This window comes from Notothenia rossii, assembly GCF_949606895.1.
Source record: "Notothenia rossii genome assembly, chromosome: 4".
Lineage (NCBI taxonomy): Eukaryota > Metazoa > Chordata > Actinopteri > Perciformes > Nototheniidae > Notothenia > Notothenia rossii.
Window position 1 is genome coordinate 93,061,820 of NC_136902.1, and position 23,207 is coordinate 93,085,026.

The 23,207-nt window shown below is 39.0% G+C and overlaps 2 protein-coding genes across 2 annotated transcripts in view; one reads left to right on the top strand and one right to left on the bottom strand.

Annotated features, from left to right (window-relative positions):
* The first annotated feature begins 6,423 nt into the window (after positions 1-6,423).
* On the top strand, positions 6,424-12,592 carry chp2 (calcineurin-like EF-hand protein 2). Its single transcript, XM_079678795.1, has 7 exons — positions 6,424-6,560; positions 8,126-8,198; positions 8,480-8,560; positions 10,559-10,662; positions 10,743-10,804; positions 11,655-11,777; positions 12,112-12,592. The coding sequence occupies exons 1-7, from the start codon at positions 6,494-6,496 to the stop codon at positions 12,163-12,165; spliced, it is 564 nt and encodes a 187-aa protein (XP_079534921.1). The 5' UTR covers positions 6,424-6,493; the 3' UTR covers positions 12,166-12,592.
* Positions 12,593-20,635: 8,043 nt separating this feature from the next.
* cox7a1 (cytochrome c oxidase subunit 7A1) overlaps positions 20,636-23,207 on the bottom strand; it is a 6,762-nt gene continuing 4,190 nt past the window's right edge. The window contains exons 3-4 of the mRNA XM_079677417.1: positions 21,898-21,982; positions 20,636-20,776 (exon numbers count right to left, since the gene is read on the bottom strand). Of these exons, the coding sequence (XP_079533543.1) occupies positions 20,718-20,776; positions 21,898-21,982 (144 nt within the window). The 3' untranslated portion in view covers positions 20,636-20,717. The remainder of the gene's footprint in view (positions 20,777-21,897; positions 21,983-23,207) is intronic.

Here is a 23,207-nt window from a genome sequence, read left to right on the forward strand (position 1 = left end):
ACGTGTCCCCTCTTCTTCATGTCTCTTCTACATCAACATGTGTCCCCTCTTCTTCATGTCTCTCCTACATCAACACGTGTCCCCTCTTCTTCATGTCTCTTCTACATCAACATGTGTCCCCTCTTCTTCATGTCTCTTCTATATCAACATGTGTCCCCTCTTCTTCATGTCTCTTCTACATCAACATGTGTCCCCTCTTCTTCATGTCTCTCCTACATCAACATGTGTCCCCTCTTCTTCATGTCTCTTCTATATCAACATGTGTCCCCTCTTCTTCATGTCTCTTCTACATCTACATGTGTCCCCTCTTCCTCATGTCTCTTCTATATCAACATGTGTCCCCTCTTCTTCATGTCTCTCCTACATCAACACGTGTCTCCTCTTCCTCATGTCTCTTCTACATCAACATGTGTCCCCTCTTCTTCATGTCTCTTCTACATCTACATGTGTCCCCTCTTCTTCATGTCTCTTCTACATCAACATGTGTCCCCTCTTCTTCATGTCTCTGCTACATCAACATGTGTCCCCTCTTCTTCATGTCTCTTCTACATCAACATGTGTCCCCTCTTCTTCATGTCTCCTCTACATCAACATGTGTCCCCTCTTCTCCATGTCTCTTCTACATCAACATGTGTCCCCTCTTTTTCATGTCTCTTCTACATCAACATGTGTCCCCTCTTCTTCATGTCTCCTCTACATCAACATGTGTCCCCTCTTCTCCATGTCTCTTCTACATCAACATGTGTCCCCTCTTCTTCATGTCTCCTCTACATCAACATGTGTCCCCTCTTCTTCATGTCTCTTCTACATCAACATGTGTCCCCTCTTCTTCATGTCTCCTCTATATCAACATGTGTCCCCTCTTCTTCATGTCTCTTCTACATCAACATGTGTCCCCTCTTCTTCATGGCTCCTCTATATCAACATGTGTCCCCTCTTCTTCATGTCTCTTCTACATCACCATGTGTCCCCTCTTCTTAATGTCTCTTCTTCATCACCATGTGTCCCCTCTTCTTCATGTCTCTTCTACATCACCATGTGTCCCCTCTTCTTAATGTCTCTTCTTCATCACCATGTGTCCCCTCTTCTTCATGTCTCTTCTTCATCAACATGTGTCCCCTCTTCTTCATGTCTCTTCTACATCAACATGTGTCCCCTCTTCTCCATGTCTCTTCTTCATCAACATGTGTCCCCTCTTCATCATGTCTCTTCTACATCAACATGTGTCCCCTCTTCTCCATGTCTCTTCTACATCAACGTGTGTCCCCTCTTCTCCATGTCTCTTCTACATCACCATGTGTCCCCTCTTCTTAATGTCTCTTCTTCATCACCATGTGTCCCCTCTTCTTCATGTCTCTTCTTCATCAACATGTGTCCCCTCTTCTTCATGTCTCTTCTACATCAACATGTGTCCCCTCTTCTCCATGTCTCTTCTACATCAACGTGTGTCCCCTCTTCTCCATGTCTCTTCTACATCACCATGTGTCCCCTCTTCTTAATGTCTCTTCTTCATCACCATGTGTCGTCTCTTCTTCATGTCTCTTCTACATCAACATGTGTCCCCTCTTCTTCATGTCTCTTCTACATCAACATGTGTCCCCTCTTCTCCATGTCTCTTCTACATCAACATGTGTCCCCTCTTCTTCATGTCTCTTCTACATCAACATGTGTCCCCTCTTCTTCATGTCTCTTCTACATCAACATGTGTCCCCTCTGTGGAAAGAGACACTGAAAGTTTCAGGAACAAAGATTCTCTCTCTTTTTGATCAATTTCTATAAAAACCTGTCTGAAAATGAGCTGATCAGATTTCGGCCACCTTATGAAGTCATAACGATGTTTTGTCTTGTGTAACCATTAGCCAATCAGCAACCAAGGTGACCCCACCCCCCCACCCATCACCTGATTCTCCTCCTAGAGCACCATTAGCCGCTTTCACACCAAGTACTTTGCGGTACTTAGTTCCCCGAACTCTTTAGTCCATGAAACTAAAGAGCAGATCGCGTTCACACCGGAATGAGTCTCTGAGGGTGGATTATGCAAATGAAGCCGCTGACGTCACTTCTTCTTCTTCTGCTTTGGGTTTACTGGCAGGCCGCAAACAACTTCACGGCGTATACTGCAGCCCGGAGTCCCCGGCCGGAAGTCCCCGGAGTTGGGGACTGGCTTCAGTAGAAGCTGCTGGGACTCCCAGCAGCTTCTACTGAAGCCTTCTGAGTAAATCGCCAGAACGCCGACACCTCCTCATCTCCACCGCTCCCATGATTTATTTTGTGTTGCCAAAATGTTGGTGTGCAGGGCTAATGCTCATAATGCTAATGCGAGCAAATAAAATGGCGGCTTCAGAACACTTTTCTGAGTTTTACGGGCCGTGGTTTGCAATCCGCCCAGCCAATCAGAAATGATTAGTGTGGCCGACACACCCACGAACCATTTCCCCCTCAGGAAAGTACCACCTCTCTAGCAGGAACTATCTGGGGGTGAAAAGGTTTGCGCAAACTAGGGACTAGTTCCAGATATTTTTGGTGTGAACGCAAAATCCCAATAACTATCGGCCTAGTTGGGAAAAGTACTAAAAAAAAAAGTATTATTTGTAACCAAATGTCTCTCAGAGGGGCGTGGGGAGGGGCTCCTTGTTTTCATCTAAAGTAACAGACAGAGAATCAGCACTTTGGAAACAGGGCTGAAACAGAGGGGATTATGGGTAATGCTGCAATGATCTGTTTCAGCCAATCAGAGACAGGCTCTGTATATATCTGAGACCTGTAATATATTGATGAAAAACAGTATAATAGGGACCTTTAAAAAAGGATGGTCACATGGTAAATGGTCGTCCACCAATCAGAAGGAAGGGTGTAAGAGTCAACGTCCCTGCAGGTAACTATAATAATAGGTAATAGCAGGTAAGCTATATAAAGGGGGGGAAGTCCCCTCAAAAATAATCGTATGGGTACAAGGACTGCATTTCAGATGTTCTGCCCACTGATTTGAGGCCTAACAAGTCAGGTTTTAACCTTTGGTAGATACAGAACACAGAATATTTGACTCCAAACACTACTGCATATTTACATTTGTTACATATCCCATATCCAATACAATTTAAAAACTGTGTTCTTACATGTGTTTGGATCTTTACTTGTTAGCGGTTCATTAGCATCTTCTCAGTTTCACTTTCTGTTTCCTCTAATGATGCATTCTGTTCTATTGGTTAACAACCAGTCACACCACTGATTACGACCAGAGCAAACGATCTGTAGATTTGAAACACTGCGTTTGCTGCGTTTAGCTTCAAATGCTTTATGAAAAATACCTCACAGGCTCATAGATTAAATCCGTCGTGTGAGAATGAGTTAGATCAGACGAGTGTTGAGTGTGTACCCGCATCGAAAAAGGGAGGACATGTAGAAACTATAAATAAGTGCTACAGTGCGGTTTCTTGTATTACTTTGATGAAGCAGATTAGGAGGGACAGCCCTCTCTGCTGTACGTTGAACACCGACGCGCAGTATGTGATCTGAGAGGAAAGAAGCAGATGGTCATCTTCCTGCAGATCTTTATTCAGATAAACAGACGGATGAATCGCGTCAGGAATGTAAACTCTTGTTGACTTCCTGCCAACTCAACACTCTGCAAACTGTTGGACTGAAGTGAAACTGGGTCAAAGTCCAGAGAGAGAAGCTACTGCTGATTACAACTACAATTTACAAGAGCTTTTATAAACTCCTAAATCACTGCTGACAATACCAGCACCACCGGAGGAGTAAAGTAACAACACTCTCACTCAAGTAGGCCTACTGTACTTTTAGATTTAGATTTACATGTTTTGCTCCTGTGTACTTCTACTCCACTACAGTTCAGAGGTACATGGTGTACTTTTACTTTATAAAACATATCATATCTATTATTCTGAAATGGACCAATCTGCACAATGACTACTTTTACTGTCGCTACTTTCACTAGATTTTGATGAGAATACTTTTCTACTTTCACTTGAGGAACATTTTGAATGCAGGACTTTTACTGTAACAGAGTATTCCTACACTCTGGTACTTCTACTTTTACTCAAGTACAAGATCTGAGTACTTCTACTTCTACTCAAGTACAAGATCTGAGTACTTCTACTTTTACTCAAGAACAAGATCTGAGTACTTCTACTTTTACTCAAGAACAAGATCTGAGTACTTCTACTTTTACTCAAGAACAAGATCTGAGTACTTCTACTTTTACTCAAGTACAAGATCTGAGTACTTCTACTTTTACTCAAGTACAAGATCTGAGTACTTCTACTTTTACTCAAGTACAAGATCTGAGTACTTCTACTTTTACTCAAGTACAAGATCTGAGTACTTCTACTTTTACTCAAGTAAAAGATCAGAGTACTTCTACTTTTACTCAAGTACAAGATCTGAGTACTTCTTCCACCTCTGAGCATCACTTTTATTGATACAACCAAAAGAGACACAGAACAAACTCAGTTAAAGATTAATTCAAAAGCCAAAAAGTCACATTTTTAACATAAAAATTATGTTTTTTTATTTACAACTATTTACTTTACATTTTACTAATTTGACAAAGTAATTGTAAACTGATATAAGGATGTTTTTGGTGTTCATTACTGCATGTAGGATTAGGGTCGAGTTATAACTTATTTGATCAAGCATCCTATTGGGGCTTAAGCAAGTGAACACTGAAGCATTCTCATTTATAAAACATCACAACAATTTAAAGGTTTTACAAAAAGCATCACGACAAGCTACAAAAGAAACAAAGTATAAAAGGACATTTAAGTCCGACCCTGAAGGTTCGTTCTTCAACTACATAGTTATTTGAACAAATAAATAAATCTTAGATTATTAAGATTTGAGCGTCTACTGAATCTTTTATCTTATCTTCAGTGTTATGTGTTGTTTACACTACTCATTAAGGGATCAGAACAAAGCGTGCCGGACTGTTACTTACAGTGCTTGATGTTAACTTGAAGTGAAACCAACGTGTTTTCATTGTGATCTCACAGATCAGATACACACACCTGCCTGTTTTCAGGACTTGTGAGGACCTTGGAAGGAGTGTGTTTGTGTGGAAGTGGCTCCACCTGGTGTCCTAAACAAGTAGATGTGTGCATATCTACCTCAGCGGTTCCCAACCTTTTTGAACTCAGGGCCCACTTAAGAATCCAAACATTTTTTGCGGCCCACATTCAACCATAAACAACACAGAGGCTAAATAAAGTTCTGATTGGTCCATCCAGAACATGTGACACGTTGTTAATCCAGTAGAACACAATTCAGGACAATTTTGAGACAAAGCAGTGTTCAATATTTTAACATGTTTTGTTTTGTCTAAAGTCATAGTGGACACAAAGACCTAATACCATCATTGGTGGGGTTTTTGTAACAGAATTCGTCTGTTCAGGAGTTAAAAATGTATTAAATGACATTATGAAAAACAAAATGCTTTCTCGTTAACCTCAACGCTTCCTAAAACTGTATTATTATTATAAACTCTTCTTTGGTGGGGGTCACATGGGGGTCAAAGATCATCGTTAAATGCTCCAGAACCACACATATTGGTCACTATTGAAGGGTCTTCCACTTTTACTCAAGTACAAGATCTGAGTACTTCTACTTTTACTCAAGTACAAGAAATGAGTACTTCTACTTTTAATAAGTACAATATCTGAGTACTTCTACTTTTAATAAGTACAATATCTGAGTACTTCTACTTTTACTCAAGTACTAGATCTGAGTACTTCTACTTTTACTCAAGTACAAGATCTGAGTACTTCTACTTTTACTCAAGTACAAGATCTGAGTACTTCTACTTTTACTCAAGTACAAGATCTGAGTACTTCTACTTTTACTAAATACAAGATCTGAGTACTTCTACTTTTACTCAAGTACAAGATCTGAGTACTTCTACTTTTACTCAAGTACAAGATCTGAGTACTTCTACTTTTACTCAAGAACAAGATCTGAGTCCTTCTACTGAAGTACAAGATCTGAGTACTTCTACTTTTACTCATGTACAAGATCTGAGTACTTCCACTTTTACTCAAGTAATAGATCTGAGTACTTCTACTTTTACTCAAGAACAAGATCTGAGTCCTTCTACTGAAGTACAAGATCTGAGTACTTCTACTTTTACTCAAGTACAAGATCTGAGTACTTCTACTTTTACTGAAGAACAAGATCTGAGTACTTCTACTTTTACTACAAGTACAAGATCTGAGTACTTCTACTTTTACTGAAGAACCAGATCTGAGTACTTTTACTCATATATAACATATATTTGACATTTAGCCTGTTTTTGAAACAGGCCTCGGCCTCTCATTGGTCATTAGCCAGTGCCTGCTAGTTGAGTCCTGATTGGCTGAGCCACATGTCAATCATATCTGTGGTCTGAGGGGCTGCAGACACACAGATAAAGTCCGTCTGATTGCAGCCAGAAGACTTCAGAACACTCTGAACTGAACTAAAGTGTATTTCCGGCAGCAGGATGGGCTCCAGCAGCTCCAGCATGGAAAACATCCCCAACGCTGAGCGGCTGATGCAGGAAACGGGCTGTGAGTTCTCCATGCATTCAGAGGGCTTCTTTATGTGTGCAAAATATAAGACTAGGAGCACTTTGTGAAGGAGAAGGAAAAGACTAAAGAACTAAACGACGGCTGAAGACACAGCTTTTTAGATTAGCTTTTTATTAGCAACAGATGTTTTACATGTTCACCTTGTTTTATGGGGTTTTATATTTTATATTGATGCATCGACTCAGTTGTCTTGTGTCTTATCTGTAGAGAGAAACCATTATGGATTTTATTATATTTTATTATCATACCTTTGACCTCCTTGTGTCGATTAACCTGATCAAATGTTATATTTTGATGCATGCACCTTTAAAGTTCTTATCAAATAACCTGAGGGTTAGGGTTAGTTTCTTGTTCTTTATTTTTAACTTGTCATGTGTCATTGTGGTTAGTGGTTAGGGTTAGGGTTAGGGTTAGCATGTGTTGTTTATTATTATTATTATTATTAAAGAAACAACGACAGTGATGATGTATTTTATGAAGTATTCTCCATCACATTCAAACCATTGTGAGCCAGCAGTCTAAAGGACAGTAACAGCTGTGACACATGAAACCTCAGCACACACACAGAGAGAGACAGTTTGCTCTGACATTATATCTCCTTTAATAACTCAAACAGTCAGCGTGTATACTTTTATAAAGCAGCTGGCCCTTTGGCATCAGCACATGAGATTAAAGAAGACTTTTAATATGATTTACAGCAAGTCGGGAAAAACACACAGAAAGAAAGAGGAAACATACATTTTAGCTGACTTTGTTTTGCCTTTAAATGCCCTTTATATTACTGTGTGTGTGTGTGTGTGTGTGTGTGTGTGTGTGTGTGTGTGTGTGTGTGTGTGTGTGTGTGTGTGTGTGTACATGCGTGTGTGTGTGTTTGCGTGTGTGTGCTTTATCTGCAGTCTGTGCTCTCTGATAGCAGCACACACAGTTTTATCTCAGTGTGTGTCAGTGTGTGCAACGCAGGGTGTTCACACACACACACACACACACACACACACACACACACACACACACACACACACACACACACACACACACACACACACACACTGTAGGTTTTTTGTCTGTTTTTAAATACATTATTGGTAGTGGGGGAAAGTAACTAAGTAGATTTATTAAAGTACTGTACTCACTACAATGTTGAGGTACTTGTACTTTACTTGAGTATTTCCATGTTATGCTACTGTGTACTTTTCCTCCACTACATGTATTGAATACCTTTAGTTACTTCACAGATGTGGATGAATGATGTGAAATATAATTATATATTTTGAATGCAGGACTTTTACTGTAACAGAGTATTCCTACACTCTGGTACTTCTACTTTTACTCAAGTACAAGATCTGAGTACTTGTTCCATCTCTGATTATTGGTTATTATACATTTTATATTAATAAATCAAACGTGTGTGTGTGTGTGTGTGTGTGTGTGTGTGTGTGTGTGTGTGTGTGTGTGTGTGTGTGTGTGTGTGTGTGTGTGTGTGTGTGTGTGTGTGTGTGTGTGTGTGTGTGTGTGTGTGTGTGTGTGTGTGTGTGTGTGTGTTTCAGTTTCTGCTGCTCACATCCTGAATCTGTACGAGAGGTTTGAGTTTCTGGACAAAGACGAGAGAGGAGAGCTCAGGTCAGTCTGCAGAAAGACCAAAGTTAATGGTAATATTGTTTCCTCACATATTCTTTTTATTGGTTTCTAAACACAAAATGAAGACAAATCTGAAGTTTCTTTCAAAATGCTGCATCTTCAACTTAATGAAAACCCCATTAAACTGTTGTTGGTAATAGTAAGAAGTCCTCCCACGTGTGCATTCCACTGAAGTGATCTGAACTGTTTTAAATCATCAGGTTTGTATCATTTCATTGACTTTGTGACATATTTCTCATGTTTCCTCTTCCTCTGTGTTTCAGGCCTGAGGATTTCGGAGCACTTCGAGAGTTGACCATGAATCCCATCGGAGACAGAATCATCAGCGCCTTCTTCAAGCCGGGGTGCAAATGCTTTCTACTGGACTCAATCAGATAACTAACATGAATATTAGTTTCAGACACTTAACTTAATCACCTACACCTTCACAAGAAAACTGAGCAGGTTGCAAAACATACAGTAGTGTTTTCTATTTTGTAACTTTTTCTGCTGTTCCTTTTTATTTTTTAAATATGAAGTTGTCTAAAGTTAATGAAGACATATTGTACTCATTTTCAGGTGTATATCAGTATGTAGTGTCTCTACTTTAAAGAGTCCTCTCCTGCTGATGTTCAGGTGTATATCAGTATGTAGTGTCTCTACTTTAAAGAGTCCTCTCCTGCTGATGTTCAGGTGTATATCAGTATGTACTGTCTCTACTTTAAAGAGTCCTCTCCTGCTGATGTTCAGGTATATCAGTATGTAGTGTCTCTACTTTAAAGAGTCCTCTCCTGCTGATGTTCAGGTGTATATCAGTATGTACTGTCTCTACTTTAAAGAGTGCTCTCCTGCTGATGTTCAGGTGTATATCAGTATGTACTGTCTCTACTTTAAAGAGTCCTCTCCTGCTGATGTTCAGGTGTATATCAGTGTGTAGTGTCTCTACTTTAAAGAGTCCTCTCCTGCTGATGTTCAGGTGTATATCAGTATGTAGTTTCTCTACTTTAAAGAGTTCTCTCCTGCTGATGTTCAGGTGTATATCAGTATGTAGTGTCTCTACTTTAAAGCGTCCTCTCCTGCTGATGTTCAGGTGTATATCAGTATGTAGTGTCTCTACTTTAAAGAGTCCTCTCCTGCTGATGTTCAGGTGTATATCAGTATGTAGTGTCTCTACTTTAAAGAGTCCTCTCCTGCTGATGTTCAGGTGTATATCAGTATGTAGTGTCTCTACTTTAAAGAGTCCTCTCCTGCTGATGTTCAGGTGTATATCAGTATGTAGTGTTTCTACTTTAAAGAGTCCTCTCCTGCTGATGTTCAAGTGTATATCAGTATGTAGTGTCTCTACTTTAAAGAGTCCTCTCCTGCTGATGTTCAGGTGTATATCAGTATGTAGTGTCTCTACTTTAAAGAGTCCTCTCCAGCTGATGTTCAGGTGTATATCAGTATGTAGTGTCTCTACTTTAAAGAGTCCTCTCCTGCTGATGTTCAGGTGTATATCAGTATTTAGTGTCTCTACTTTAAAGAGTCCTCTCCTGCTGATGTTAAGGGGTATATCAGTATGTAGTGTCTCTACTTTAAAGAGTCCTCTCCAGCTGATGTTCAGGTGTATATCAGTATGTAGTGTCTCTACTTTAAAGAGTCCTCTCCAGCTGATGTTCAGGTGTATATCAGTATGTAGTTTCTCTACTTTAAAGAGTCCTCTCCTGCTGATGTTCAGGTGTATATCAGTATGTAGTGTCTCTACTTTAAAGAGTCCTCTCATGCTGATGTTCAGGTGTATATCAGTATGTAGTGTCTCTACTTTAAAGAGTCCTCTCCTGCTGATGTTCAGGTGTATATCAGTATGTAGTTTCTCTACTTTAAAGAGTCCTCTCCTGCTGATGTTCAGGTGTAGATCAGTATGTAGTGTCTCTACTTTAAAGAGTCCTCTCCTGCTGATGTTCAGGTGTAGATCAGTATGTAGTGTCTCTACTGGGACATGTCTCCATGCTTTAATGATCAAATAGCTCTTTATTTTAGCCAATAGAAGCACATGTTTTAAATGTTACGGAAGTAAGCAAAGGGAAGCGTTTCAGGCTAGGTGTAAACTTTGGGATAGGCTTCGTATTTACATACACAAACTAAATAAGACGCTACAGGAAAGGGTAAACCACAAGAAGCATAATAGGGAAAGTAAATCTGAGTAGAATCAGGTAAACAAGAGAAAACAAATTCACATTAAACACGTTAAATTAAAAACTGTAACATAAATGGAGTTACGATGGTTTGGATCCGTATGTTGCAACTTGTTTTTGTTAATCAGGTTTAACTGGTTTAACTCTCTCTCTCTCTCCCTCTCTCTCTCTCTCTCTCTCTCTCTGCAGAATAGAAACGGTGGACTTTCCCTCCTTCGTTCGAGTTATTGCTAATTTCCGTCCGACAGAAACCAACAGAGCCAGAGACTACAGCAGGAACAGGAAACTCAAATGTGAGTCCACTTAGTTCTGCTTTAATTCTACATTTCTATCTGGAAACTTCTTATCCACTGAGACCTGTCTGTGTGTTCAGTTGCTTTCCAGTTGTATGACCAAGACAGAGATGGAAAGATTTCCAGAGAAGAGCTTCTTCAGGTCTGTTAAACTCATCTCTGTGTCTCTGCATAAAGATTAACTTTTGCACCATTACCATGCAATGCAAAAAAAGGCACAACTCAAACAAAATGTTAACTGTCTAGTCATTTTGGATTCACACAGTTTTGCTGGAATACAATAGAGATATCCAGCACTTAACGTCTTTTAAAACAATCCCTCAGGGGCAAACCAACTACTGCTATCACTATGAATGACAGGAAGATAGCAGAGTGTATCATCTGCATAGTAACTCATCCAAATGTTATGCAAATAGAAAAAGTAATAGAAGTTAATCCTGCAGCACATTTACCTTCTCTTCTGTAAGTGTTCAGTATTTTACACAACGTCACCCTTAATGTTGTTGAATAAATGTGACTAGATAAGGTTGTCTTGTCCCCTTCAAGAGGGAGGAAGTTAAAAGGCATCCAACATTTAACCTCTTTAAAGCTTTCCCTTTGGGGGAAAAACTTCTCCATCTATTTCCGTCAAACTTAAAATTTCCAATATTACGTTTTTTTCACAATATTCCCGTTTAAATGTGTTTTAATACACCTGACAAGGATAACACTGCACACTTTCCTCAAAGGCGTAAAATCTAAATATGTACTTATATTTCATCAAGATAAAGCATGGTATCATCTGCACAAAAATGTATCAAAATATTATGTTAATCAAGAAAATAAGAGGCCCCAGGTTAGAGCCCTGAGGAACACCTCAAAAACGTTTTGCGATAATTAAGCTTTCAAGATAGTCCAAAAGTTTGGATTAAACTAAGGATTTGAAGTGCTATGGATTTAAGTATTTTCAGATATTATTATTATTAAAAATCCGTTTCTCACTCTAATGTCAGGTTCTGCGCTCAATGCTGGGGACGCAGGTAACGGAGAAGCAGCTGCAGAGCATCGCTGAACGAGCCATCCAGGAGGCGGACCTCGACGAAGACGACGCTATCTCCTTCGACGAGTTCAAAAAGGTGAAAGCGTCGACAAAAAGGGCGACAAAATAGACAATTGGGAATGTTAATTTAAACAAAAGCAGTGGTGTCACTTTCAGAAATGTAGTTTGAGGTTCCAATATGTTAAAAAAAGAAAATGTAGATTTAAGTTTTTCTGCAAAAAGGTTAAAGAAATTGTGTTTTCTGAATAAACGTGTTAAATAGTTAATAACCTCATGCAGTGTAGTTAAACAATCATTTGTTTGGGGGGAAAAGCATTATACTAAAATCTAAATGTAATTATTAAACCTAAATATCTTAGCATTCCAAGGTAGAAAACCATCTTCATGTAATATTTGTATTGTGTTTTCAGTCACTGGAGAAAGTAAACATCGAACAGAAGATGAGCATTTGCTCCCTGAGATGAAGACATGACGAGCTGCTATTTACAGATTTTCCTGGTTTGCATTTAAAAGAAGATGGTCTACTCCTGTTTGTTTTGTCTCTAAAAACGGAGAGAGGAGAAGATGGAGATGACCCTCATGTACAGAAAGTCAAAGTTGTAAAACCCACTTATTTCCCCTGGCTTTTACAGACCAGGTGACACTTGTGCTTTCAAATTTGGGTTTTTATCTTACTGGTGTTTTGTATTGTTTTTACGTCATGCAGGAGAGTTTTTCAGTCTGTGGCTTTTGATCTGGTTTCATTGTCTCGTCTATTACATTTGTTTCATGTCCTGTCTGTTTTTGATGTGTTTATGCTATGTTTCAGTTTTTGATGTACAGCACTTTGTTCAACTCTGTTGTTTTTAAATGTGCTATAGAAATAAAATGGATTGGATTGGATTGGAAGAAGATGGGGTACAGAAAGTCAAAGTTGTAAACCATTAGTAGTATTCGTTTATTCGTCCCTGAGGGGAAAATGTATTGCAGCACATCACAATAACATAGACACAGCTGATATCGGCAGACATGACAAGGCACCTAGGCCCTCATTTAAAAGAGGGGGGGGGGGGGGGGGGGGGGGGGGACAGGGCCAGGCCAGCTGGGTAAACAGTGCATCCTAGCCATCATTTATTAAGGAGTTTGATGGCTTGTGGGACGAAAGCCAGCCTAGATCTGTTCTCTTTAAACAGAGGGGCACGATATCTCCGCCCGGATAGCAGCAGTTCAAAGTAAGAGGCGAGAGGGTGCCTCAGGTCACTCACAATATTGTGTGCCATTTTAAAACCCTGTCCTTGTATAAGCATTCTAGACTAGAAAATGAGATTCTTGACAATTTACTGGACAATGTTACGACCCTTCTGACTGACCTTTTCTGTGCCTCAGTGGCGTTGCCGAACCAGCATATGATGCCGAAGGAGAGCACACTTTCAATAAAAGCATGATAAAACATCTTGACCAATCTGTTGCCGACATTAAAAGAGAACAATTTACGTACAAAGAACATTCTTTATTGAGACGTAGCATTTACTTTCTCAGACCATACATCCCATCTGAGCTTGTGGTCAAGCACGACATAAAGATACTTGAACTCAGTGACACATTGTATAGGCTCCCTATTTAAAATAGTTGGGTTGGGGGATTGTGTTATTCTAAAATCAATTTCAATCTCCATTATATCGGTTGGTTTATCAAAATATAACATTCTGACCTGATGGTGGTACCAGAAAAGAAGTAAGGGCGATTCCTTACGGGCAGCAAAAAAGTAAGATCTTATACAATCAAACAAATAAATCAAAACAAGGATAATTGTGTCTTATTGTTGAGTTGTGTGGTTTATGAAATTAATAAATAAAATTTGAACGAAAAATCGATGAAACAATACAAATCTCAGTATTCTGAGCCCCTACGCTCTTCCTAACTGACGGCAACAAAAGTCCGACGTTATACAATTAAAATAAGGAAGTCATAACAATGAGTGTGGCTTGACATTGAGTAAAAAAGAATTGGATAAACGCAGTGAGGCTGGGTTAAGGAGAGCTTTACGAGTCTATGGGAGTACCCTGCAAGTTGAAAAATGACGCGAAAGGGATTCTGACAAGTCAATATAGAACGAGTCGGGTATGAGAACGTCTTGGATTAGGATTCATCCTCTGGGCCCAGGAGTTCAAAACTTGTAATCCCTATCTGATCAAATCAGATTTAGATTTTGGGGAGTTCAAAACCAAAAAACAGGATTAGGATCACTTTCATATCCGATCAGATCAGGAAATCCAATCCAAGCTTTAATCTGGATCAAATCTTCAAAACGGGTAGTTCAAACCGACAACACAGGATTGGGATCAGTTTGACCCCAAAAAACTGGATTATCCTGATCCCACCAGAGGGGTGGATTTCCAGTGGATTACCAGAGCAAAATGTACTGTACCATTTATTTTAAAATATATTTCAATTTAAATAAGATGGCAAAGTTTGTTAACTGAAATCTTTAGCCTTCATGGGAAATACATTTTATTTTTCCATTTTTGGTCACGTTTGTGGTGGCCTATTTTGTTTTTAACCAAATGTTGATGACATAAATGTTTATGCTCATAAAAGTATCACAGCAAAGATTGTCAATCACAAATGTAATTTAGATTAAAGTAAAAATATTTTCATCAAAAAAAAAGTCCATCATCTGTCATCACCTTTCAAATAAAAAAATAGAATTAGACATTATAGATGTCTCTGCAATGTGGTCTCTTGTCTTCCTTGTATTATTTTTCATGTCCACTAGATGGCGATCGGTAGGATTAAAGCACTGATATTCAGGATCTAGTCATCTTGAAAAATTGTAATCTGGATCAGGCTGATCCTATCCTGAATTGCTTTGAACTCCAGGGACAACATTTGGCTGATTTGTCTGATCCTGGATCACAAAAGATGGGATTTCAAAATCGGATCGGATCTGATTGAGATTAAAAGTTTTGAACTCCTGGGCCCTGGGGACCATGAATGCATGAACACCATTTCATGACAATAGTCACTACGTCAGAAAATGATCATTCAATAAATCAATCAAACGTTATCTACATCCATCATTGCAAGTACTTTACCTATAAGATCAAATAAGAGCATTGTTTAAGACAAAATAATAATTAAACCTTCGAAAAGAAGATACCAAGATCATCTGTTAAATAAACGTGTCTTCTTAAATTATTGGAAATGCATACAGAATAGTTCAGTTTACAAATGCTGTTTCAGTTTGACACATTAATTAAAAAGCAACATAGTGTTTTAGTTGAATAATTCAATGTCTATTTATTCTGCATTTCAAATAAAGAATAATGAAAGTAGTCGAAATGAAACCAAAAAGAAAATAAGGCGTTAATGTCTATCATTTATATATCTGTTTTAAAATGTATTGTAACATTGTAATCCTGCCAGTAAACCCCATCTTTTGAAAATGTACCTGTAATCTGATTACATTTAAGGCAATACAGTTGTATGTATCACTTGTATATCGACTCTTATGGCACTACTTCTGTACGAATGACAATAAAAGCCTTGGATCTTGAAAAATCTTGAATCTGATAATCATTACAGTAGAGAATGGTGTGTCTTTCCTGTATAGACAACCAGGGGGAGCCATTGCTAATGCAAATATCCCCTTCTTCTGAAAAAGGTCAGAAACATTCAGCTGTCATCACATACTCCGATCTCAATTTATTATTTTAATAGGAAAATATTTGGATTTCCTTTGGTGCCACATCGGTCCTGGTCTTTGTCTTCTCTTGTGTTTGTTCTCATTCCTTCTCTTTGAGGTTTGAAGTTCAAGATGTTTCAAATGTTCATAATTTGTCAAGATGTCTTCATCTCACGCAATCATATCCTCCTTCTCTTTCCCCGGGAAGTGTAATTGTGCAGATGGAAACAATTCAAGACGCCTCATTAAAAACAACAACTTTATTTTGTATTTTAACATTGAGCTTTTCAGTGAAGCAACTAAGTACTTTATGTTTTTGATTCATTTATCTTATAGTACTTGAGTAACTGTGTTTTCAATCCTTGCTGTTTGAAATCTTATTTAAGTAGTTGAAACATGTGCTTCTATTGGCTAAAATAATACTTGTTTGAACATTTTACAATCAGTTCGACAAAATATGTTTGTCTTTTTTGTTTCCCTGCGATGATGGACTGGACTGCTTCTTCAGCTCTAATCACACTCTCGCAGACTTTTCTGGTGTTTCTAAAGTAGATGACGGTGTATGTGTTTAAGAGGACAAGATGTCTGTTTCTTTGTTGTTATTAGTGTCAGGAAATGTCCAACCCAACCCTGGTCCGCCCAGTAGTATTAGGCAGATCTCTACTCCTGCTGATTTTAAAGCTAGGTCTGGGTTGGGTTTCATCCACTTGAATATCTCGGCAAAGGAGAAGTGCTCACTATCACAGATTTTTTCAGATTTGTGAACAATATTTGAAAGAAATGTTATTTTGTGTATATTTTAGATCTTTGAGTTCATCTCATGAAAAATGGGAGGAAAAACAAAAGTGTTGCATTTATATTTTTGTTCAGTGTATATCAACAGTTTAGGTGAAAATGTGGATGAAGCTACTTTACATTTTTATGCGGACGATACCGTGATGTACTGTGCAGGTCCCTCCATTCAGGAGGCTGGTGTTAAATTACAGGCTGTTTTTAACATTATTCAGACTCAGCTCTCTGAACTCAAGCTTCTTTTAAATGTTGATAAAACCAAGATAATGCTCTTTTCTAAAGCTAAAAAGACACCAGAGCCTGTTTTAGATATTGGTACCATGCAAGGACAAGTACTTGAAGTGGTTACCTGTTACACATACCTTGGTATCTGGCTTGATGATTGTCTCTCTTTTGAACTTCATGTCAATAACCTGCTTAAAAAGCTGAAGGTTAGACTAGGTTTCTTTTTCAGAAACAAGTCCTGTTTCTCGCTTGAGGCCAGGAAAAGGCTCTGTGACCTTTTGACCTGTACTGGACTATGGTGATTTGATCTATATGAATGCACCTGCCCATTGCCTGAACAAGTTAGATGCCACCTATCACAGCGCACTGAGATTTGTCACAAATTGTAAAGCACTTACTCATCACTGTATCAGCTGCCAAGGCAGGTCTGCCATCACTTACTGTAAAGAGGCTCAGTCATTGGTACACGTTTATTTATAAAGCCATGTTGGGTAAACTCCCGTATTATATCTGCTCTCTGATAACACAGAGAGTTGCAAGCAGCTATTGTCTGAGATCTTATGATGTAGTATTGTTAGATGTGCCAAGAGCAAGGACTGTCTTAGGTGAGACAGCTTTTATGTGCGCAGCTCCACTTGCTTGGAACAATCTTCAGCAAGAATTGAAACTGAGCAATCTCATTCCTCTGCATGTTTTTAAAGCAAGTGTAAATGAAATGCTCATTGAAACTATGGGTATTTTTAAATGTTGATAAGCATGTAAATGTAGCTTGTAAATATGTTGATTGATACCCTCTATTGTTTTATGTTGTTTTATGTTTCATGTGGAACCTCAGTGCTGCAGGTCTCCCTTGAAAAAGAGATCTATGATCTCAATGGGACCAATCTGGTTGAATAAAGGTTACAAACAAACAAACAAACAAACAAACAAACATTAAAGCATGGAGACATGTCCCAGTAGAGACACTACATACTGATATACACCTGAACATCAGCAGGAGAGGACTCTTTAAAGTAGAGACACTACATACTGATATACACCTGAACATCAGCAGGAGAGGACTCTTTAAAGTAGAGACACTACATACTGATATACACCTGAACATCAGCAGGAGAGGACTCTTTAAAGTAGAGACACTACATACTGATATACACCTGAACATCAGCAGGAGAGGACTCTTTAAAGTAGAGACACTACATACTGATATACACCTGAACATCAGCAGGAGAGGACTCTTTAAAGTAGAGACACTACATACTGATATACACCTGAACATCAGCAGGAGAGGACTCTTTAAAGTAGAGACACTACATACTGATATACATCTGAACATCAGCAGGAGAGGACTTTTTAAAGTAGAGACACTACATACTGATATACACCTGAACATCAGCAGGAGAGGACTCTTTAAAGTAGAGACACTACATACTGATATACACCTGAACATCAGCAGGAGAGGACTCTTTAAAGTAGAGACACTACATACTGATATACACCTGAACATCAGCAGGAGAGGACTCTTTAAAGTAGAGACACTACATACTGATATACACCTGAACATCAGCAGGAGAGGACTCTTTAAAGTAGAGACACTACATACTGATATACACCTGAACATCAGCAGGAGAGGACTCTTTAAAGTAGAGACACTACATACTGATATACACCTGAACATCAGCAGGAGAGGACTCTTTAAAGTAGAGACACTACATACTGATATACACCTGAACATCAACAGGAGAGGACTCTTTAAAGTAGAGACACGACATACTGATATACATCTAGACATCAGCAGGAGAGGACTCTTTAAAGTAGAGACACTACATACTGATATACACCTGAACATCAGCAGGAGAGGACTCTTTAAAGTAGAGACACTACATACTGATATATACGCCTGAACATCAACAGGAGAGGACTCTTTAAAGTAGAGACACTACATACTGATATACACCTGAACATCAGCAGGATAGGACTCTTTAAAGTAGAGACACTAAATACTGATATACACCTGAACATCAGCAGGAGAGGACTCTTTAAAGTAGAGACACTACATACTGATATACACCTGAACATCAGCAGGAGAGGACTCTTTAAAGTAGAGACACTACATACTGATATACACCTGAACATCAGCAGGAGAGGACTCTTTAAAGTAGAGACACTACATACTGATATACACCTGAACATCAGCAGGAGAGGACTCTTTAAAGTAGAGACACTACATACTGATATACACCTGAACATCAGCAGGAGAGGACTCTTTAAAGTAGAGACACTACATACTGATATACACCTAATCATCAGCAGGAGAGGACTCTTTAAAGTAGAGACACTACATACTGATATACACCTAATCATCAGCAGGAGTGGACTCTTTAAAGTAGAGACACTACATACTGATATACACCTGAACATCAGCAGGAGAGAACTCTTTAAAGTAGATACACTACATACTAATACACCTGAACATCAGCAGGAGAGGACTCTTTAAAGTAGAGACACTACATACTGATATACACCTGAACATCAGCAGGAGAGGACTCTTTAAAGTAGAGACACTACATACTGATATACACCTGAACATCAGCAGGAGAGGACTCTTTAAAGTAGAGACACTACATACTGATATACACCTGAACATCAGCAGGAGAGGACTCTTTAAAGTAGAGACACTACATACTGATATACACCTGAACATCAGCAGGAGAGAACTCTTTAAAGTAGATACACTACATACTAATACACCTGAACATCAGCAGGAGAGGACTCTTTAAAGTAGAGACACTACATACTGATATACACCTGAACATCAGCAGGAGAGGACTCTTTAAAGTAGAGACACTACATACTGATACACCTGAACATCAGCAGGAGAGGACTCTTTAAAGTAGAGACACTACATACTGATATACACCTGAACATCAGCAGGAGAGGACTCTTTAAAGTAGAGACACTACATACTGATATATACGCCTGAACATCAACAGGAGAGGACTCTTTAAAGTAGAGACACTACATACTGATATACACCTGAACATCAGCAGGATAGGACTCTTTAAAGTAGAGACACTAAATACTGATATACACCTGAACATCAGCAGGAGAGGACTCTTTAAAGTAGAGACACTACATACTGATATACACCTGAACATCAGCAGGAGAGGACTCTTTAAAGTAGAGACACTACATACTGATATACACCTGAACATCAGCAGGAGAGGACTCTTTAAAGTAGAGACACTACATACTGATATACACCTGAACATCAGCAGGAGAGGACTCTTTAAAGTAGAGACACTACATACTGATATACACCTGAACATCAGCAGGAGAGGACTCTTTAAAGTAGAGACACTACATACTGATATACACCTAATCATCAGCAGGAGAGGACTCTTTAAAGTAGAGACACTACATACTGATATACACCTAATCATCAGCAGGAGTGGACTCTTTAAAGTAGAGACACTACATACTGATACACACCTGAACATCAGCAGGAGAGAACTCTTTAAAGTAGATACACTACATACTAATACACCTGAACATCAGCAGGAGAGGACTCTTTAAAGTAGAGACACTACATACTGATATACACCTGAACATCAGCAGGAGAGGACTCTTTAAAGTAGAGACACTACATACTGATATACACCTGAACATCAGCAGGAGAGGACTCTTTAAAGTAGAGACACTACATACTGATATACACCTGAACATCAGCAGGAGAGGACTCTTTAAAGTAGAGACACTACATACTGATATACACCTGAACATCAGCAGGAGAGGACTCTTTAAAGTAGAGACACTACATACTGATATACACCTGAACATCAGCAGGAGAGGACTCTTTAAAGTAGAGACACTACATACTGATATACACCTGAACATCAGCAGGAGAGAACTCTTTAAAGTAGATACACTACATACTAATACACCTGAACATCAGCAGGAGAGGACTCTTTAAAGTAGAGACACTACATACTGATATACACCTGAACATCAGCAGGAGAGGACTCTTTAAAGTAGAGACACTACATACTGATATACACCTGAACATCAGCAGGAGAGAACTCTTTAAAGTAGATACACTACATACTAATACACCTGAACATCAGCAGGAGAGGACTCTTTAAAGTAGAGACACTACATACTGATATCAACCTATTAGAATCCACAGAGACAAAAGAAAAATATTTAATTTATTTCAATTGTTTATTCAGCATTGCCCAATTAAAGCAGAACAACTTGGGAGACAATTTAATATTATTACACACAACAAACATTAGACGGATCCGAGCATTGTTCTCCAGGCAATAGACGGAGCCATTTTCACGCTTTACTGTGAGGAAAGGCACAGTAGACCAGCCAGTATATAGAGTAAAAGGTACCTAGAAAAGACATAAATCACAAAGAGGTTTTATTATTAAACAATTGTTTATCCATGTATCTGTGATCCTCTCCAGAATGGAAGGAGTCATCACATACAGAGCATCAACTAGTTCCTGAACAGTGTCCTTCACATGCTGATATCCAAGAGAGGGAGTCACACAGTCACAAGATGGAGGAATAGAAAGCAGTATTCAATGTTGACTTCAGATTAGCTCCACGTCGGAAATGATCATGCTTGTCATATGTCTCTCTCCATAGAGGCTGAGTCATCATGTTAATCACATAGCTATCATATGCCTCAAACAGTCCTGATGCTCTTCTAGGTAATCACACATCCTGTCATGTTCACAGCTACAGTTGATACCTTTGTTAGCATGTGACTCTCAATCAAGCTACTCTCATGTTGGAAGAGGACATTCAGGGTTTTTCGATTACTTTTTACTTCCTACTTCTTACATGTTGAACTCAAATACCTGTACTTTCTACTTCTTACATGTTGAACTCAAATACCTGTACTTTCTACTTCTTACATGTTGAACACAAATACCTGTACTTTCTACTTCTCTCATTTTCCAAACAGGCTGGTTCCTTTAGTTTGAATGTGTGTTTGGTGGCGTGATCATTATTATTTAGAGTCATTGCGTGCCTATTGATTTGAACACGATCCGTGTATCCATCATTTCCTGGTCTTCTCTAAAGAAGAGGGACCAATGGAAACGTTGTCATGTTGCCGTTGTTCAGCATGGAAACATTCATTAGCTAACAATGACATTATTGTTCTATTAATATAAAGGGAGGTCAGGTACTCTTTAAAACAGCTGCTAGTTATGGGTACTTTTTACTGAAGTACATTTCAAAGTTCTTTACTTTCACTTGAGTAAAGAAGTTTAGTCAGTACTTCTACTTTCACCAGAGTATTTTTAAACACGAGTATCTGTACTTCTACTTGAGTAAAGAAGTTTAGTCAGTACTTCTACTTTCACCAGAGTATTTTTAAACATGAGTATCTGCACTTCTCCTCGGGTAAAGGATGTGTGTACTTTCTCCATCTCTGATCATGTGCTACTCTGATATTGAAGAGTACATTCAGTATTTTCCCAACAGAAAGTCTCCATTTTACCTCCGATAGTTAACCCCATGGTGGCTCTGTACATCAGGACGTCTCCGACTCCCCCCTTTATGTGAACTGGCAAACCATTGTCCTCCTGCAGAGAAAAAACATAATAAGTGTTGGTATAAAGAGATACCACCTTATCAATCAATAGTGCCTGTGAGTCATGGGGCTTTAACATATGTTTTCTCAGAGGAATTTGCTTGCCATATTTATATTTCGGAGGTTGAACCATGTGTTTTTGTTCGGACCTCTAATTGTTTCAGTGCATGTGTGTTGGATGTTGAAGTGAAATAATCGCAGCTAAACTCCACAAATATATTTTAGATCTGAAAGAAATGGCAGAACTTGAAACGTGGACTGCAGATTACATCCATGTGCATTCACTGAAGATATACAACAGATTCAAAAGCCCACAGTTATTTGAGTTAAATAAAGATGAATAGATACAAGTTTATATACTCAATAAAATAAAAAGCAAATCAGCATTTTCATGGCTCATATGAGGAGTAATTTAAATATTTGTATTGTACCCACTGATATAAAACTGATAAAAAAGTGCATTTAAAAGCCTTTAGCTTTGCGGTGGTGAGGTGAAGTCATGTGACCGTGCTGTAGTTCCTTTATAGCCCAACATTAGCCACCTTTAGCTTAGCGGTGGTGACGTGAAGTTATGTGACCGTCCTGTAGTTCCTTTATAGCCCAACATTAGCCACCTTTAGCTTAGCGGTGGTGACGTGAAGTCATGTGACCGTGCTGTAGTTCCTTTATAGCCCAACATTAGCCACCTTTAGCTTAGCGGTGGTGACGTGAAGTTATGTGACCGTCCTGTAGTTCCTTTATAGCCCAACATTAGCCACCTTTAGCTTAGCGGTGGTGACGTGAAGTCATGTGACCGTGCTGTAGTTCCTTTATAGCCCAACATTAGCCACCTTTAGCTTAGCGGTGGTGACGTGAAGTCATGTGACCGTGCTGTAGTTCCTTTATAGCCCAACATTAACCACCTTTAGCTTAGCAGTGGTGACGTGAAGTCATGTGACCGTGCTGTAGTTCCTTTATAGCCCAACATTAACCTCCTTTAGCTTAGCGGGTGGTGACGTGAAGTCATGTGAACGTGCTGTAGTTCCTTTATAGCCCAACATTAGCCACCTTTAGCTTAGCAGTGGTGACGTGAAGTCATGTGACCGTGCTGTAGTTCCTTTATAGCCCAACATTAGCCTCCTTTAGCTTAGCGGTGGTGACGTGAAGTCATGTGACCGTGCTGTAGTTCCTTTATAGCCCAACATTAGCCTCCTTTAGCTTAGCGGTGGTGACGTGAA

Excerpts from the sequence above, each read along its gene's own strand:
- chp2 (XM_079678795.1), top strand. The coding sequence starts at position 6,494 with ATGGGCTCCAGCAGCTCCAGCATGGAAAACATCCCCAACGCTGAGCGG. Across the intron at positions 8,561-10,558 it reads AGCGCCTTCTTCAAGCCGGG|AATAGAAACGGTGGACTTTC; the intron begins GTGCAAATGCTT and ends CTCTCTCTGCAG. Across the intron at positions 10,663-10,742 it reads CAGGAACAGGAAACTCAAAT|TTGCTTTCCAGTTGTATGAC; the intron begins GTGAGTCCACTT and ends CTGTGTGTTCAG.